Raw genomic sequence first — 19286 nt, forward strand, 5'->3', positions numbered from 1 at the left:
ATGTCACTAACTGGAACATGACCTTGTAATAGCTAACTCATATTTTGTTTGCAAATTTGTAAATAAACACATAATTACACAGATATAAAAGTTAGTCCAAAATGCGGTTTGAATAAAGCAACAAATCTAATTAGATAAGTTATGGCATAAAAGTACTGTTAACTTTCTTACAGCTCCGTATCCTTATTTCTCTATTTCAAAAACTTTAAAATCACTGTCACTACTCAAACTGAAGGAGAATTTCAGTTACCAAAAGTCAGAATTTATATTCAATATTCCACTTTCCTTTAGTTTAACTAAGAATATTTTTCAGTAACTTTTGGTGAAAATTCAGTCCTAACAAAGAAAAAGCCATGCTCTGTTCTTTACACAGTAGAATCATAAAGCTCTTTACATTTGAGATTCCAACATTCCTCTTCTGAACAGGACAAACCATTGAAAGGTGTATTTTAGGTCATGTGGATATCATACCCACCTGAAAGTTCACTGTTGACTTCTCAGAAAGCTCAAAGATCAGAATCATTCAGTGAGTAATCATTTAAGCAGGTTTAGTTGTCAACACGGAGAGTTCTCTTTGCCAAATATTTCTGTAACTTTATTGAAACTATCTGCCTGCCTCAACCCAAAGACTTTGAGGAAATCCTTCCAGTATTCTGCAGCAGTGGGACAGAACCCATCAAGGAGAAAGTTGAATGAGGATCAACACATTACACGTCTTGGTGAAAGGAAGAGTTTTCTCCTTCTGAATTTACCTCCATAAAGGTAGATCCCCTGTTCAGCCTCAATGTCCTTTGATGAGCTCCTGGATCAAGTTGGAGGCATGGGGAGATTCCAAATCTTTCAGTTAGTTCTCTTTTTTATTGTCAATGTCTTAACATGCCCTCATATTATATTGGAGAACTTCACTGCAGCAATTCCTGATCATCGCTGCTGGGTACAGATTCTGGACAATAACACACTCTCTGGTAATGACAATGGGACCCTCAGCCAAGATGCCCTCCTGAGGATCTCCATCCCACTGGACTCAAACCTAAAACCACAGAAGTGCCGTCGCTTTATCCATCCCCAGTGGCAGCTGCTTCACCTGAATGAGACCATCACCAACACAACCGAGTCAGACACTGAGCCCTGTGTGGATGGCTGGGTGTATGACCGAAGTTCTTTCCCCTCCACCATCATAACTGAGGTAAGAAGACTCATTTAAATCTTCTTATATGATCAAAATGTTTGGAGTTAATACCAAGTAAAGACTCACTTTATACATTTAGTCCCCAGCCCTTTCTTCCTTCCTTCAACAGGTAGCAATTGCTTTTCTGCACTCCAAGGCAGTCAGGCATATATAATATTGGAGCTAATAAACTGAACAAATGAAACACAGACCTCTAGTTACATCATTTAATTTAGTAAGAAAAATCTATAATTTTAAAAGTAATCAAATGTTATATTAAGTGGTTCTCAACACTTACTGAAAAACTGATGCTGAGAGCAAATAAATCAGAATCTCCAGGCATAGAATCCAGGCATTAGTGTTTTTGATGTTCTTTAAGTGATTCAATGTGTGGTCAAAGATGAGAGATATTGTAATAGTTGAAGTATGGACTGCTAAGAAAAGTCAAAGGCAGAGGGCCCTTATGTCACTTACATGATGAGAAAAAAAATCAGGGTTTTAAAATTTTTGGTAACAGAATTTTCTTAAAAATATGTTTTTATATGTTTTAAATTGTAGTAGCTAAAGAATACATATACATTAATGGAATAAAGGGAGTTGATGACCTTAAGGTAAAAATGAACAAAGAGATGTAGACAAAGGATGCAGAATATTGGAAAGTCATGAGGCAAGAGAGAGGCAGGTGCACCTGAGGGCTAAAGTGCAGGATGAGTTACCAGGGAGAGTGATTTCAGACAAAGCTGGATATAGAGGCAGGATCCACATACCAGAGGATCACATATATCATAGGTGGGAGTTCACACTCAGTTTCCACTAAAGGCTTAAAATCTCCTAAAACTCCACTGTGCTTCTTCCATTCTCTTCCAGTGGGATCTGGTTTGTGGATCTCAGTCATTAAGATCAGTGGTTCAAGCTCTGTTTATGACTGGGTCACTGCTGGGAACTCTGATATATGGCATTCTTTCAGACTGGTGAGTGTCACCTCACTTTCTTTTGGACTGTTGGTCAGATTAAATATTCATTCCTTTATTTAAGAAATCTTGCTGAGCTCTGTATGCTTTGCAATGAACTATGTGTGGGCCTCTACTTCTGACTCCAGGAAACTACAATCAAATATTAGTGCTTGGTACCTAAACTGGAAATTATAAATCATTGTGAAAAATTCATTGTGCTACATTAAGAAGGAGAGAAAGGGACATGTAGATCTTATCAGTTTCAGGAAGTAATTTCCAGAGTAAGTCCAGGATGTAAGGTATATGAGTAAGAGTTCAACAAAGGGTGAAGAAGGAGACTTGAGGGAGAAGACATTTGCATGTTTAAAAGTATGTTCCTGGCCTTGGCAATATTCTGAGCCACCTAGACCCTGTAAGATAAATGAGTATGGATACTTTTATACTGGTCATCATTTCACACATGCAATGTAGGCACAGGTACAGATGGTAATCACAATTATAAAATCTAATTGTTGAGTACCACTGTGGCCCTGATGGGATGGTAAGACACTGGACCTGTAACCTGGATGCAGGTCCTTGTGAAATGACAAAATGTTAATAGGTAACATTTGTAACCAGAAAAGGTAATCATTAAGAATTCAGGAGGATGCAACTTGGAGATGAGAAGTTTGTGGCTTCTAGCATCCTAGCAGAGCTTCTAAAGAAGGCAGTCAGCTGTGGCTGTCACCCAAGCATGTCTCCCACGAGAACACTGATGGGAGTGCAGATGCTCAAAACCGTCACCTTAGTAGTCTCAGTTTAAAATTGTGACTTTGAGCACACTACAGTTAATTGTTGACTCTACAGATTTCTGGGTCAGAGAGTTCATTTCCCCCTGATTTTCAGGCCTACGCACTACCAATTTGTATTGCAGAATGAATTAACAAAGCAGTTTAATAAAAAATATGAATACACAAGTTTTCTTTGAGCATAGATTCAGGTCAATATCTGTAAACAGTAGAATTTTTAAAAAGTGGTATATTCATATAAATCCCCATTGAGTCATGAGAAAGAACTGTTGCCACATGCAACAACATAGGGGAAACATTACATGACACAGAACTATATAATACATGATTTTGACTTTTATAACAATCAAAGCATACAAACTGATATATGGTGTTAAAAGTTATGATATTAGATCTCTTTGGCAGTAATGGTGTCTAGGAGAGAATCCGAGAAGGGCTTCTTCATGAGAGTGATGTTCTATTGATTTAGGACTGGTTAAATGGGTACACTGGTTTTGTGAAAATAATTAAACTTATACACATTTGATATGTGTACCTTTGTGTGTTATGCAAACCTCAAAGAAAGGCTTAGTAAGGAATTTAACAAAGGTGGGGATATGACTATTGAATTAGGAGTAAAATTTGATAAAAGGCAATAGTAGCAGCCAGGAGACCAGTGGTTAAGAGGATTGATTTCTATACTCATGACAGAGATTTGTAAAATGGCCCCATCAGGTCTAAAGTAGGAAACAATAGAACACAGTAAAGAAACTTAGTTTGTGTTAATTATTTTAGTCGTACAAATTTATGGAGCACTTAAATTTGATGTATTTATATATATTGAATACATACAGTGTGTAATGATCAAGACAGTGTGGTTGACATTTCCATCTCCTTAAACATTTTTAAAAATTTCATAAGCATAATATTGGACTATAAAGTACTATGTGATATTTCATTACATGTATACAGTATGTCCTGATAAAATCAGGGTAATGAACATTTCCATCTCCTTATTATTTTGGTTTGCAGCCCTCAAGCTCCACTTAGTGATTCATAAAATATACTAAAGGTTATTGTGAACTATAGTCATCCTGCTTTGCTATAGAATACTAGAAGTTATTACTTCCATCTAACTTTGCTTTGGTGCCAATTATCCAACTTCCTTCTACTCCCCCTCGCCTCTCCCTGTTTCTACATCCAGAAGTTATAAAGTTCAACCCCCTATCAAATGAAGGGACCTCTGCTGATACTTTGCTGAGTATTCTGGCATCACTTTCAGATTGACCAATAGAGAAGGTTATGTCTGTGATTTTTGTTGTTGAGTAGTATGATTCTGCTAGACCTCAAGTAGTGTTTACTTGTTAAACATTTACCCTAAATCTCAAGTTATTTTATCTTTTGTTGTTTTCCACATATTTTTTTGTTCTTAAATAAGCTTACCTGTTCCAATATTTCTTAGTTTTGGGCGGAAGGTGGTTTACCTGTGGTGCTTACTCCAGCTGGGCATCGCTGACACATCTGCGGCCTTCGCCCCCACCTTCCTCGTTTACTGCTTACTACGCTTCTGGGCTGGGTCAAATGTCTCAACTATCATGCACACTTCTTTTTCTCTTGGTAAGTCAATAATTTGAGACTTCATGTTCTCCATGCCTAAATTGACTGAAATTACCCTTTGTCTGAAATAACAATTATGTACTTGTTTTCTTCCAGTGTCAGAATGGACAACAACCCGAAGGAAGTCTCTGGGAATAATTTTGATATTGTCTTCCTTCAGTATTGGGCAGATGTTCCTTGGAGGACTGGCTTTTGCCATTCGAAGCTGGTACACACTGCACCTGACCCTGTCTATACCCTTGTTTGTCCTCTTCTTGCCCTCCAGGTATGAACAATCTCCACATTCTTTACAAGGGAGGCCAAGTTGAGAACAGAAGAGTTGTGTCACTGGGTGTCTCTATAGTCCTAAGCCATGTCCCCATTAACACCCATTGAGCCATTCAAGATGCAAGATAGCAAACAGAACAGCAATTTGAATGGAGGTTGGCACTCTGCAGTCACCACTTTTGTACAGGAGGCACAAAATTACCATGAAATAATTTTAATAGAAAAAAATCAAAAATTGTATTATACTTCTATATGTGCAGTAAAATTATACATAATAGCAGGGATCATTTGAAATACTCATAAATGCACATAATTTGCTGAATTTTATTTTTAATTACCTCCCCTTTCCCTGCCCTACTCCCTCCCTCTGAATGTCTTCCTCTACTCTTCTGAACTGTCTTCTACATGTTTACTTTATTAATTGGCACATTATGATTATATATATAAATGGGGTTCATTGCAATTTGTTCATACATATGCATAGCAAAATTTGGTTAATTTCAATACCCAGTACCTCTCCCTGGCATCACCCTCACCCCTCACCACCTTCCTCTGCTATACTGTTCTCCCTTCTATTTTCAGGAGGTTCGTTTATTTCATTCCTTTTTTTCTCTCTTCCTTTCACATATTAAAAAAAAAAAAAAATTCAATTTTTGTCTTTCTAAGTCTGGCTTGTTTCACTTAGCATTGTGCTCTCCAGTTCCATCCATTTACCATAATTTCATTCTTCTTTATGGGTGAATAAAACTCTATCATGTGTATAAGCCATATTTTCTTCATCTGTTGATGGACACAAACTCTGGTTTCATAACTTGGCTATTGTGAATTGTACTGCTATAAACATTGAAATGCATGTATCAATATAATATGCTGATTTGAGCATTTTCACACAAATACTGAGGACTTGGACAGCTGGGTCATATGGTGGTTCCACTTCTAGTCTTTTGAAGAATCTCCATACTACTTTCCAAAGTTATTTTACCAATTTGCAGTCCCACCATTGATAAATGTTATTTTAGTCAGCTTTTTCACTGCTGTGACTAAAAGACCCACCCAGAACAATTGTAGAGGAGGAAAAGTATATTTGAGTGCTGTTTCAGAGGTCTTAGTCCATAGAAGGCTGGTTCCATTGCTCAGGGCTCAAGATGAGCCAGAACATCATGGAAGGAGAGCATGGCAGAGGGAAGTAGCTCACATAATGATCAGAAAGCAGAGAGACTCCACTCTCCAGATACAAAATATATTCTTCATAGTCATGCCCCCAATGAATCATTTCCTTCAGCTACACCCCACCTGCCTCCAGTTACCACTAGTTAATTCCATCAGGGATTAACTTCTTCTTGCATTGTCTCCAACGTGAGCTTTTTGGGGGACACCATATCAAAACCATAACAAACATATTCCTTTCTCCACATGGCCTTGCCAGTGTTTATTATTGTTTATATCCATGATGCTTGACAATCTTACTAGGGTGAAATGAAATCTCAGTACAGTTTTTTTTTTTTATTTTGCCAATTACAGCTGGTCTGAATTTTGGGTTTTTTTAATTTATTTATATTGTAAACCAATGGAATACATGTCGTTTCTGTTTGTACATGGAGTAACGGCATACCATATGTGTAATCATACATTTACATGAGGTAATGGTGCTTGATTCATTGTTATTTGTCCTTCCCCCTACCCCTCCCAACCCTCTTTTCCCTCTATACAGTCCCTCCTTCCTCCATTCTTGCCCCCCTCCCACATCTCATTATGTGCCATCATCCACTTATCAGCGAGATCATTCGTCCTTTGGTTTTGTGAGACTGGCTTATCTCTCTTAGCATGATATTCTCCAATTTCATCCATTTGCCTGCAAATGCCATAATTTTATCATTCTTTATGGCTGAGTAATATTCCATTATATATATACATATATATGTGTGTATATATATATATATATATATATATATATGTGTGTGTGTGTGTGTGTTTGTGTGTGTGTGTGTGTGTGTGTATCACAGTTTCTTTATCCATTCATCAATTGAAGGACATCTAGGTTAGTTCCACAATCTGACTACTGTGAATTGAGCAGCTATGAACATTGATGTGGCTGTATCTCTGTAGTATGCTGATTTTAAGTCCTATGGGTAGAAGTCAAGGAGTGGGACAGCTGGGTCAAATGGTGGTTCCATTCCAAGTTTTCAGAGGAATCTCCACACTGCTTTCCAGAGTGGCTGCACTAATTTGCAATCCCACCAGCAATGTATGAGTGTACCTTTTTCCCACGTCCTCGACAACACCTATTGTTGCTTGTACTCTTGATAATTGCCATTCTAATTGGGGTGAGATGGAATCTTAGTGTAGTTTTGATTTGCATTTCTCTTATTACTAGAGATGTTGAACATTTTTTCATATATCTGTTGATTGCTTGTAGATCTTCTGTGAAGTGTCTGTTCAATTCCTTAGACCATTTGTTGATTGGGTTATTTGTATATTCTTGGTGTAGAATTTTTTTCAGTTTTTCATATATTCTGGAAATTAGTGCTCTATCTGAAGTATGAGTGGCAAAGATTTTCTCCCACTCTGTACGTTCTCTTTTCACATTTTTGGTAGTTTCCTTTGCTGAGAGAAAGCTTTTCAGTTTGAATCTATCCCTACTGACTCTTGCATTTATTTCTTGTGCTATGGGAGTCCTATTAAGGAAGTCTGATCCTAAGCCAACATGTTGAAGATTTGGACCTACTTTTTCTTCTGTAAGATGCATGGTCTCTGGTATGATTCCGAGGTCCATGGTCTATTTTGAGTTGAGTTTTGTGCAGGGTGAGAGATAGGGGTTTAGTTTCATTCTTCTGCATATGGATTTTCAGTTTTCCCAGCACCATTTGTTGAAGAGACTATCTTTTCTCCATTGCATATTTTTGGCGCCTTCGTCTAGTATGAGAATATTGTATTTATTTGGGTTTGTGTCCGTGTCCTCTATTCTGTACCATTGATCTACCTGTCTATATTGGTACCAATACCATGCTGTTTTTGTTACTATTGCTTTGTAGTAGAGTTGAAGTTCTGGTATTGTGATACCCCCTGCTTCATTCTTCCTGCTAAGGATCGCTATAGCTATTCTGGGTTTCTTATTCTTCCAGATGAATTTCATGATTTCTTGCTCTATTTCTGTAAGGTACATCATTGAGATTTTAATTGGAATTGCATTGAATCTGTATAGCACTTTTGGTAGTATGGCCATTTTGACAATATTAATTCTGCCTATCCAAGAACATGGGAGATATTTCCATCTTCTAAGGTCTTCCTCAATTTCTTTCTTCAATGTTTTGTAGTTTTCATCGTAGAGATCTTTTACCTCTTTGGTTAGATTGATGCCCAAGTTTTTTTTTTTTTTTTTTTTTTTTAGCCTATTGCAAATGGAGTTGTTTTCCTCATTTCCCTTTCAATTGTTTCATCGCTTGTGTATAAAAATGCTTTATGTTTATGCGTGTTAATTTTATAGCCTGCTATTTTGCTGAATTCATTGATGAGGTCTAGAAGTTTTCTGGAGGAGTTTTTTGGATCCTCTAAATATAGAATCATGTAATCAGCAAATAGTGACAGCTTAAGTTCCTCTTTTCCTATTTGTATCCCTTTAATTTCTTTAGTCTAATTGTTCTGGCTAGAGTTTCAAGGACAATGTTGAATAGAAGTGGTGAAAGAGGACATCCCTGTCTTTTTCTGCTTTTTAAAGGGAATGTTTTCAGTTTTTCTCCATTAAGAATGATGTTGGCCATGCGCTTAGCATAAATAGCCTTTACAGTGTTCAGGTATGTTCTTACTATCCCTATTTTTTCTAGTGTTTTAAGCATGAAGGGGTGTTGTATCTTGTCAAACACTTTTTCTACATCAATTGAAATAACCATATGATTCTTATCCTTAAGTCTATTGACATGATGAATTACGTTTATTGATTTACGAATGTTAAACCATCCTTGCATTCCAGGGATGAACCCCACTTGATCGTGGTGCACGATTTTCTTAATATGTTTTTGGATATGGTTTGCCAATATATTGTTAAGGATCTTTGCATTTTATTCATCAAGGATATTGGTCTCAAATTTTCTTTCCTTGATGTGTCTTTTCCTGGTTTGGGTATGAGGGTGATATTAGCTTCATAGAATGAGTTTGGTAGGGTACCCACTTTTTCTATTTCCTGGAATACTTTAAGAAGTATTGGAATGAGTTCGTCTTTGAATGTCTTATAGAATTTGGCTGAGAATCCATCTGGTCCTGGGCTTTTCCTGTATGGTAGGTTTTTAATGACTTCTTCTATTTCATTGCTTGATATTAATCTGTTTAAATTGTGTATGTCCTCCTGGTTCAGTTTGGGAGGAGCATATGTCTCTACAAATTTGTCAATGTCTTCAGTAGTTTCTATTTTGTTGGAATACAGATTTTCGAAGTAGCTTCTCATTATGTTCTGTATCTCAGTGGTGTCTGTCGTGATATTTCCATTATCACGAATTTTAGTAATTTGAGTTTTCTCTCTCCTTCTCTTTGTTAGTATGGCTAAGGTTTTGTCTATTTTGTTTACTTTTTCAAAGAACCAACTTTTTGTTTTGTCAATTTTTTGAATTGTTTCTTTTGTTTCAATGTCATTGATTTCAGCTCTGATTTTAATTATTTCCTGTCTTCTACTACTTTTGCTATTATTCTGTTCTTTTTCTAGGGCTTTGAGCTGTAATATTAGGTCATTTAGTTGTTGACTTTTCATTCTTTTTTGGAATGCGCTCCATGCAATGAATTTTCCTCTTAGTACCACTTTCATGGTGTCCCAGAGATTTTGATATGTTATATCGTCATTCTCATTGACCTCTAAGAATTATTTTTATCTCCTCCCTGGTGTCTTCTGTTATCCATGTTTCATTCAGTGGCCTATTATTTATTTTCCAGGTGTTGGGAGTAATTTCTGTTTTTTATTTTGTCATTGATTTCTACTCTCAGTCCATTATGATATGATAGAATACAAGGCAGTATCTCTATTTTTTTTGTTTTTTTTGTATCTCCTAAGGGCTGCTTTGTGGCATAACATATGGTCTATTTTTGAGAAGGTTCCATGTGCTGCTGAGAAGAAAGTGAATCCACTCGTTGATGGATGGAATATTCTATATATGTCTATTAAGTCTAGGTTATTGATTTTGTTATTGAGTTCTATGGTTTCTTTGTTTGGATTCTGTTTGGAATATCTATCTAGTCGTGACAGCAGTGCGTTGAAGTCACCCAGAATTATTGTGTTGATTCCTGAAATTTAGAAGGATTTGTTTGATGTACAGGGATGCACCATTGTTTGGGCATAAATATTAACTATCGTTATGTCTTCCTGATTTATTGTTCCCTTAAGCAGTATGAAATGTCCTTCTATATCCCTCCTGACTAACTTTGGTTAGTCCACTTTATCTGATATAAGGATGGGAACCCCCGCTTTTTTACTGAGTCCATGTACGTGGTAGGTTTTTTCCCATCCTTTCACCTTTAGCCTGTGGATGTCTTTTTCTATGAGATGAGTCTCTTGTAGGCAGCATATTGTTGGGTCTTTCTTTTTAATCCATTCTGCCAGTCTATGTCTTTTGATTGATGAGTTTAGGCCATTAACGTTCAGGGTTATTATTGAGATGTGATTTGTATTCCCAGTCATTTGGACTTATTTTTGGTTTTTAAGTTGGCTTGGTTTCTCCTTTGAGTGGTTTTTCTCTAAGGTAGTTCCTCCCTTTGCTGACCTCCATTGTTGTTTTCCATTTCCTCCTCATGGAATATTTTGTTGAGAACATTCTGTAGTGCAGGCTTTCTATTTGTAAACTCTTTTAACTTTTGTTTATCATGGAAGGATTTTATTTCATCTTCAAACCTGAAGGTTAGTTTTGCTGCGTATAGGATTCTTGGTTGGCAACCATGTTCTTTCAGAGCTTGAAATATGTCATTCCAGGCACTTCTAGCTTTTAGAGTCTGGCTTGAGAAGTCTGCTGCTATCCGTATTGGTCTCCCCCTATATGTAATCTGATGCTTTTCTCTTGTGGCCTTCAAAATTCTATCTTTATTTTGAATGTTAGGCATTTTCATTATACTCTGCCTTGGTGTGAATCTGTTGTGATTTTGTACATTTGGTGCATTTGGTGTTCTGTAAGTCTCTTGTATTTGATTTTCCATTTCATTCTTCAGGTTTGGGAAATTTTCTGATATTATTTCATTGAATAGGTTGTTCATTCCTTTGGTTTGTATCTCTGTGCCTTCCTCAATCCCAGTAATTATTAAATTTGGTCTTTTCCTGATGTCCCATAGTTCTTGAAGATTCTGTTCATGATTTCTTACCATCTTCTCTGTTTGGGCAACTTTATTTTCAAGATTAAATATTTTGTCTTCATTGTCTGAGGTACTGTCTTCCAAGTGGTCTAGTCTTTTGGTGATGCTTTCCATTGAGATTTTATTTAGTTTATTGTTTCATTTCAAGGAGTTCCATTTGGTTGTTTTGTTTGTTTGTTTGTTTGTTTTTGAGAATCTCTATCTCTTTGTTGAAATGATCTTTTGCTTCCTGCAGGTGCTCTTTCAGCTTATTTGTATTATCATTCATTGCCTGCATTTGCTCTCTTATCTCATCCTTTGCTTCGCGAATCATCTTAATCATGTATAATCTGAAGTCCTTTTCTGACATTTCTTCTAACATACTGTCATTGGATTCTATTAATATAGAATCTAGATTTGTTTGGATCATTTTCTTCCCTTGTTTTTTCATGTTGTTCAGGTATCTTCCCCTCTAGCAGTGCAGATCTGAGATATTGTAGATTTCCCCCTATAGGCTTATAGTGGCCCTATAGGTTTCCAAAACCCTTTCTTTAAGGGGAGATCAATATTAGCAGTACCCAATTCAGACACTATGCAATCCTAGACCAAATAGCCCCTGAGGACAATTATGAAATTGTCATAATAAGCAGAAGGAATTCAAATATTATCTTCAGTATAACAAACAGATTTGCAATAAGGTCTGCAGTTTCTAATGGAGGACAAAGAGGATGCAAAGGGATGTAGAATGTAGCTGATAATGGGATAAGAAAAGAATATACAGAAGTTCTAGATAATAGAAAGGGTGAGAGTATAATCAAAAGAAATTAGATGGTAGCATACAGAAAGGGAGAAAGAGACTCTGAGGGAACAGGTAAACAAAAGGAAAAGAGAGCAAGAAAAGTAAAGAAATAAAAACTTAAAATTGTTCCATAAGGAGAAAAAAAATCTACAGTATAACAGTCATATAGTAATGAGAGCTCCCAGTCTTCAGTAGCCTGATGCATGAGAGGTACCTGACAATGAGCTTCAAATCTCCAGCAGGTGTCTTAGGATGGGATTTGCCCCACCTAAGGATCGGAGCTACTGTTTCCAGGATTATCCAAGATGGCCGCTCTGGCTTCCAAATGTGTTGGCAAATGGGGAGTTGCAGCTCAGGGTGTGGATGTGGTTGGCTGGAGGTCCTGGAGGCGGGGTGCAGTTGGTCATGCAGGGGTCCTGGAGGTCGGGTGTGTTCGGTGTGGTTGTGGGATCCTGGATGCCGGGTGCAATCAGTTGGTCTGGGGTCCCGGTGGTAGGACACAGTCAGTTGGTCTGGGGGTCCTGGCTGCAGGGAGCAGTCAGTCGATGTGAGGGTCCCAGAGGCATGGAGTGATTGGTTGGGCTGAGGGATCCTGGATACGGGGCTCAGTCAGTCCAGCCAGGGGTCCTACAGGGCCTGGCTGTTGTCTCAAAATGGCAGCAGGATGTAATCAAACCATGTGTAATCAAACCTGCAGGTACTGTGACAGAGAACTTCCAGGCAACAGCAGGCGCTGGCCCTCCACTGGCGTTCAGTGGTCAGTCTGCTGGCAGCTTTTGGACAATGGGGAGGTGAACCTTGGATGGTGGGTGATGGGTAGACGAAAGGCAGGCAATGCACAGGCAAGAGGCAGGCAAATGGCAGATAATAGGTGCCTGACGGTGAGCAATCTGCACTCAAAAAAGGTGTCTATATGCTGGCAGACTGCAGGTGATCACAGTAGACAAATGGGGTAAACAGCAGGGGATCGATAAGCAGCAAAAACTGCCTTACCAAGAAACAGATATCCTTTCCTTGAAACCGCAGTTACAGAATGACAAGGAATGCAGCCTCCCTCTAGTCTGCCATCTTGGATCTTATGGTCTGTATTTTATCTTCCTTAAATAAAATAATGGAAATAGAAGTCCATGGAAGTGGAAAATATGTCTGAATATTATCTTGGTAAATTATTTTAATTGCTTTAAATCACTAACATCTCATATTAATCACATGGATGATTCTAAACAGTATGAATTATTCACAATTTTTAATCTGTAGTCTATATCTTACTACTCTGACATTCCTTGGCTGTCTTTGCTCCCATATATTTCAGCTGAATTATGACCCACCTGAAACTTAGTAAACCTGGCCAAAGTGTTGTCAACACTAGTGCTATTGTAGACATGCGGTGTTTACATAATCTCAGTACAGTTTTGATTGCAAGTCTCTGCTAAAAATGTTGAATATCTTTTCACATATTTATTGGCCACTTGTATTTCTTCTTTTGAGAATTGTCTGTTTAGATTTTTTGCCCATAGATTAACTTGGCTATTTATTAAGTTTTTTTGAGTTCTTTATATATTCTTTTTTTTTTTTTTTAGATTTTTAAAGATATATTGTTTATTATATTTAAACATAGAATAATTTTGTTAGGTACAGAAAAATTAGACTACTTTTATAACAAGAAGTTCATAATTATTCACCCTTTTAATAAATTAGTCACATGGGTTTAAACATTGTATATCAAGTGATACATGGAGAGAGCCCTTTGAAATGGACCAACTATTATATAAAACCTTGATGCCATGGCAACTGATTTTAGATAAGATTTCCAAATCAATAATCATGGTAATAGCTGAGTATTATTGAACACTTAGTATGCCAGAAACCATACTAAGTCAGTTACATGCATAATATCATTTAAATCTTACAGCAAATTTATGAGGCTCACAATTACTATCTTCATTTTCCAGATGAATAAAATTAGGCATAAAAAGTAGAAAGTCATGTACACAGTCACATAGTTAAGATATACAAAATATTTTTGTGCCTTATGTTTAAATACACTTTCTCAGTTCTCATATGACTGTCTTTCATCATTTTGCCACTGCAAGAGCACTAAACATGGAGTCAGAAAAGTTATATTTGTATTTTATTTCTACCACCATTTAATTGTGTATTCTTTTTTTTTTATTTTTTTGTTTACATAGGGTAATGATGTTTCTTTTTTTTCCCTTCCCCCCCACCCCTCCCACCCTTTTCACTTTATACAGTCCTTCTTTCCTTCATTCTTACCGCTCTCCTTAGCCTAACTCTAAACCTAACCCTAAACCTAATGCTAACCCCTCCCACCCCCATTATATGTCCTCATCCGCTTATCAGCGAGATCATTCGTCCTTTAGTTTTTTGAGATTGGCTTATCTCACTTAGCATGATATTCTCCAATTTCGACCATTTGCCTACAAATGCCATAATTTTATCATTCTTCATTGGGGAGTAATATTCCATTGTATAAATATGCCACAGTTTCTTTATCCATTCATCAACTGAAGGGCATCTAGGTTGGTTCCACAATCTGGCTATGGTGAATTGAGCAGCAATGAACATTGATGTGGCTGTATCTCTGTAGTATGCTGATTTTAAGTCCTTTGGGTATAGACCAAGGAGTGGGATAGCTGGGTCAAATGGTGGTTCCATTCCAAGCTTTCTGAGGAATCTCCACACTGCTTTCCAGAGTGGCTGCACTAATTTGCAACCCCACCAGCAATGTATGAGTGTTCCTTTTTCACCACATCCTCGCCAACACCTATTGTTGCTTGTGTTCTTGATAATCGCCATTCTAATTGGGGTGAGATGAAATCTTAGGGTAGTTTTCATTTGCATTTCTCTTATTACTAGGGATGTTGAACATTTTTTCATATATCTGTTGATTACTTGTACATCTTCTTCTGTGAAGTGTCTGTTCATTTCCTTAGCCCATTTGTTGATTGGATTATTTGTATTCTTGGTGTAGAGTTTTTTGAGTTCTTTATAGATTCTGGAAATTAGCGCTCTATCTGAGGTATGGTTGGCAAAAATATTCTCCCACTCTGTAGGCTCTCTCTTCACATTTCTGATAGTTTCCTTTGCTGAGAGAAAACTTTTTAGTTTGAATCTATCCCAGTTGTTGATTCTTGCTTTTATTTCTTGTGCTATGGGAGTCCTGTTAAGGAAGTCTGATCCTAAGCCAACAAGTTGAAGATTTGGACCTACTTTTTCTTCTATAAGATGCAGGGTCTCTGGTCTGATTCCGAGGTCCTTGATCCATTTTGAGTTGAGTTTTGTGTAGGGTGAGAGATAGGGGTTTAATTTCATTCTATTGCATATGGTTTTCCAGTTTTCCCAGCACCATTTGTTGAAGAGGCTATCTTTTCTCCATTGCATATTGTTGGAACCTTTGTCTAGTATGAGAAAATTGTATTTATTTGGGTTTGTGTCCATGTCCTCTATTCTGTACCATTGATCTACCTGTCTATTTTGGTACCAATACCATGCTGTTTTTGTTACTATTGCTTTGTAGTAGAGTTGAAGATCTGGTATTGCAATACCCCCTGCTTCGCTCTTGCTACTGAGGATTGCTTTAGCTATTCTAGGTTTTTTATTCTTCCAGATGAATTTCATAATTGCTTGCTCTATTTCTGCAAGGTACATCATTGGGATTTTAATTGGAATTGCATTGAATCTGTATAGCACTTTAGGTAGTATAGCCATTTTGACGATATTAATTCTGCCTATCCAGGAACATGGGACATCTTTCCATCTTCTAAGGTTTTCTTGAATTTCTTTCTTTAGTGTTCTGTAGTTCTCATTGTAGAGGTCTTTCACCTCTTTTGTGAGATTGATTCCCAAGTATTTTATTTTTTTCGAGGCTATTGTGAATGGGGTAGTTTTCCTAATTTCTCTTTCTGAAGATTCATCACTTATGTATAAAAATGCATTGGATTTCTGAGCATTGATCTTGTAACCTGCTACTTTACTGAATTCACTTATGAGTTCTAAAAGTTTTCTGGTGGAATTTCCAGGTTCCTCTAAATATATAATCATGTCATCAGCGAACAGGGATAGTTTGAGTTCTTCTTTTCCTATTCGTATCCCTTTAATTTCTTTGGTTTGTCTGATTGCTCTGGCTAGAGTCTCAAGGACGATGTTGAATAGAAGTGGTGAAAGAGGGCATCCCTGCCTTGTTCCAGTTTTTAGGGGGAACGCTTTCAGTTTTTCACCATTTAGAATGATATTAGCCATGGGCTTAGCGTAGATTGCCTTTATAATGTTTAGGAATGTTCCCACTACCCCAATTTTTTCTAGTGTTTTGAGCATGAAGGGATGCTGTATTTTATTGAATGCTTTTTCTGCATCTATTGAAATAATCATGTGATTCTTAACTTTAAGTCTGTTGATATGGTGAATGACATTTATTGATTTCTGAATGTTGAACCAACCTTGCATCCCTGGGATAAAACCCACTTGATCGTGGTGCACTATCTTTTTAATATATATTTGTATGCGATTTGCTAAAATTTTGTTGAGAATTTTTGCATCGATGTTCATTAAGGATATTGGTCTGAAATTTTCCTTCCTCGATGTGTCTCTGTCTGGTTTAGGTATCAGGGTGATATTGGCTTCATAGAACGAGTTTGGGAGGGTTCCCTCCTCTTCTATTTCATGGAATAGTTTGAGGAGTATTGGAATGAGCTCTTCTTTAAAGGTTTTGTAGAACTCGGCTGAGAACCCATCTGGTCCTGGACTTTTTTTTGTTGGTAGGCTTTTGATGACCTCTTCTATTTCATTGCTTGAAATTGGTTTATTTAGGTTGTGTATGTCCTCCTCGTTCAGTTTAGGTAATTCATATGTCTCTAGAAATTTGTTGATGTCTTCGAGGTTTTCTGTTTTGTTGGAGTATAGATTTTCGAAATAGCTTCTAATTATGTTTTGTATTTCACTCGTGTCTGTTGTGATGTTTCCTTGTTCGTTCCGAATTTTAGTAATTTGAGTTTTCTCCCTCTTTCTCTTTGTTAGTGTGGCTAAGGGTTTATCAATTTTATTTATTTTTTCAAAGAACCAACTATTTATTTTGTTAATTTTTCCAATTGTTTCTTTTGTTTCGATTTCGTTGATTTCGGCTCTGATTTTAACTATTTCCTGTCTTCTACTACTTTTGGTATTGGTCTGCTCTTCTTTTTCTAGCGCTTTGAGCTGTAGTGTTAAGTCGTTTATTTGTTGATTTCTACTTCTTTTTTTGAATGCACCCCATGAAATAAATCTTCCTCTAAGTACTGCTTTCATAGTGTCCCAGAGATTTTGATATGATGTGTCTTTGTTCTCGTTTACTTCTCAGAATTTTTTTATTTCCCTCCTGATGTCTTCTGTTATCCATTCATCGTATAATAGTGTATTATTTAGTCTCCAAGTATTGGAGAAGTTTCTGTTTTTTATTCTGTCATTTATTTCTAATTTCAATCCATTATGATCTGATAGAGTACAAGGTAGTATCTCTATCTTCTTGTATTTGCTAACAGTAGCTTTGTGGCATAAAATATGGTCTATTTTAGAGAAGGATCCATGTGCTGTTGAGAAGAAAGTGTATTCGTTCTTTGTTGGATGGTATATTCTATATATGTCCGTTAAGTCTAAATTGCTGATTGTGTTGTTGAGATCTATAGTTTCTTTATTCAATTTTTGTTTGGACGATCTATCCAGTGGTGAGAGAGGTGTGTTAAAATCGCCTAGTATGATTGTGTTGTGGTCTATTTGATTTCTGTAATTGAGAAGGATTTGTTTGACGTACGTGGATGAGCCAATGTTCGGGGCATAGATATTTATGATTGTTATGTCTTGCTGATTTATGCTTCCCTTAAGCAGCATGTAATGTCCTTCTTTATCCCTTCTGACTAGTTTTGGTTTGAAGTCCACATTATCTGAGATGAGGATGGATACTCCAGCTTTTTTGCTGTGTCCGTGTGCATGGTATGTTTTTCCCCATCCTTTCACCTTTAGTCTATGGGTGTCTCTTTCTATGAGGTGAGTCTCTTGCAGGCAGCATATTGTTGGATTTTTCTTTTTAATCCAATCTGCCAGTCTGTGTCTTTTGATTGATGAATTCAGGCCATTAACATTCAGGGTTATTATTGTGATATGATTTGTATTCCCAGTCAATTGACTCATATTTGTTTTTTGGCATGATTTGGTTTCTCCTTTATTTGGCTATTCCTTTAGGCTAGCGCCTCCTGTTGCTGATTTGTATTGTTGTTTTTCATCTCTTCCTCATGGAATATTTTGCTGAGAATGTTCTGTAATGCTGGCTTTCTTTTTGTAAATTCCTTTAGCTTTTGTTTATCATGGAAGGATCTATTTCATCGTCAAATTTGAAGGTAAGTTTTGCTGGGTATAAGATTCTTGGTTGGCATCCGTTTTCTTTCAGGGCTTGGTAAATGTTGTTCCAGGCCCTTCTGGCTTTTAGGGTCTGGATTGAAAAATCTGCTGATAATCTTATTGGTTTCCCTCTGAATGTAATTTGATTCTTTTCTCTCGCGGCCTTTAATATTCTGTCTTTATTTTGTATGTTAGGTATTTTCATAATAATGTGCCTTGGTGTGGGTCTGTTGTAATTTTGTATGTTTGGAGTTCTATAAGCCTCTTGTATTTGGTTTTCCATTTCATTCTTCAGATTTGGGAAATTTTCTGATATTATTTCATTGAATAGGTTGTTCATTCCTTTGGTTTGTTTCTCTAAGCCTTCCTCAATCCCAATAATTCTTAAATTTGGCCTTTTCATGATATCCCATAATTCTTGTAGATTCTGTTCATGATTTCTTACCATCTTTTCTGTTTGGCCAACTTTGCTTTCAAGATTAAATAATTTGTCTTCAATGTCTGAGGTTCTGTCTTCCAGGTGCTCCATTCTATTGGTTATGCTTTCTATGGAGTTTTTAACTTGGTTTATTGTTTCCTTCATTTCAAGTATTTCAGTTTGGTTTTTTTTCAGTATCTCTAACTCTTTATTGAAATGATCTCTTGCTTCCCGTATTTGGTCTTTTAACTGTTGATGGTGCGATCATTTAATGCCTGCATTTGCTCTTTCATCTCCTCCTTCAATGCCTGCATTTGCTCTTTCATCTCCTCATTTGCTTCCCTGATCGTTTTAATTACGTACATTCTGAACTTCCTTTCTGACATTTCTTCTGCTGTGCTGTCATTGGGTTTTATTGATGTAGTATCTAGGTTTGTTTGGGACATTTTCTTCCCTTGTTTTCTCATATTGGTCAGTTGTCAGTGGGACCCTGAGATATTGCAGTTTTCCGCTATTGGCTTATAGTGTCCCGGTAGATTTCCAGTGTATCACCTCCCAGCCTTCAGTAGCCTGATGTCTTGGAGGAATCTGATAAAGCAGCGTATCCGAA

At 36.9% G+C, this 19286-nt stretch overlaps 1 protein-coding gene across 1 annotated transcript in view; it reads left to right on the forward strand.

Moving 5' to 3' along the window:
- Positions 1-784: 784 nt before the first annotated feature.
- Positions 785-19286, forward strand: part of LOC124975735 (steroid transmembrane transporter SLC22A24-like) — a 48757-nt gene continuing 30255 nt past the window's right edge. Inside the window, 4 exon segments of the mRNA XM_047538310.1 lie at positions 785-1186; positions 2036-2139; positions 4351-4505; positions 4602-4770. Coding sequence (XP_047394266.1) covers positions 785-1186; positions 2036-2139; positions 4351-4505; positions 4602-4770 — 830 coding nt within the window.

Source organism: Sciurus carolinensis, unplaced genomic scaffold (assembly GCF_902686445.1).
Source record: "Sciurus carolinensis unplaced genomic scaffold, mSciCar1.2, whole genome shotgun sequence".
NCBI classification, from domain to species: domain Eukaryota; kingdom Metazoa; phylum Chordata; class Mammalia; order Rodentia; family Sciuridae; genus Sciurus; species Sciurus carolinensis.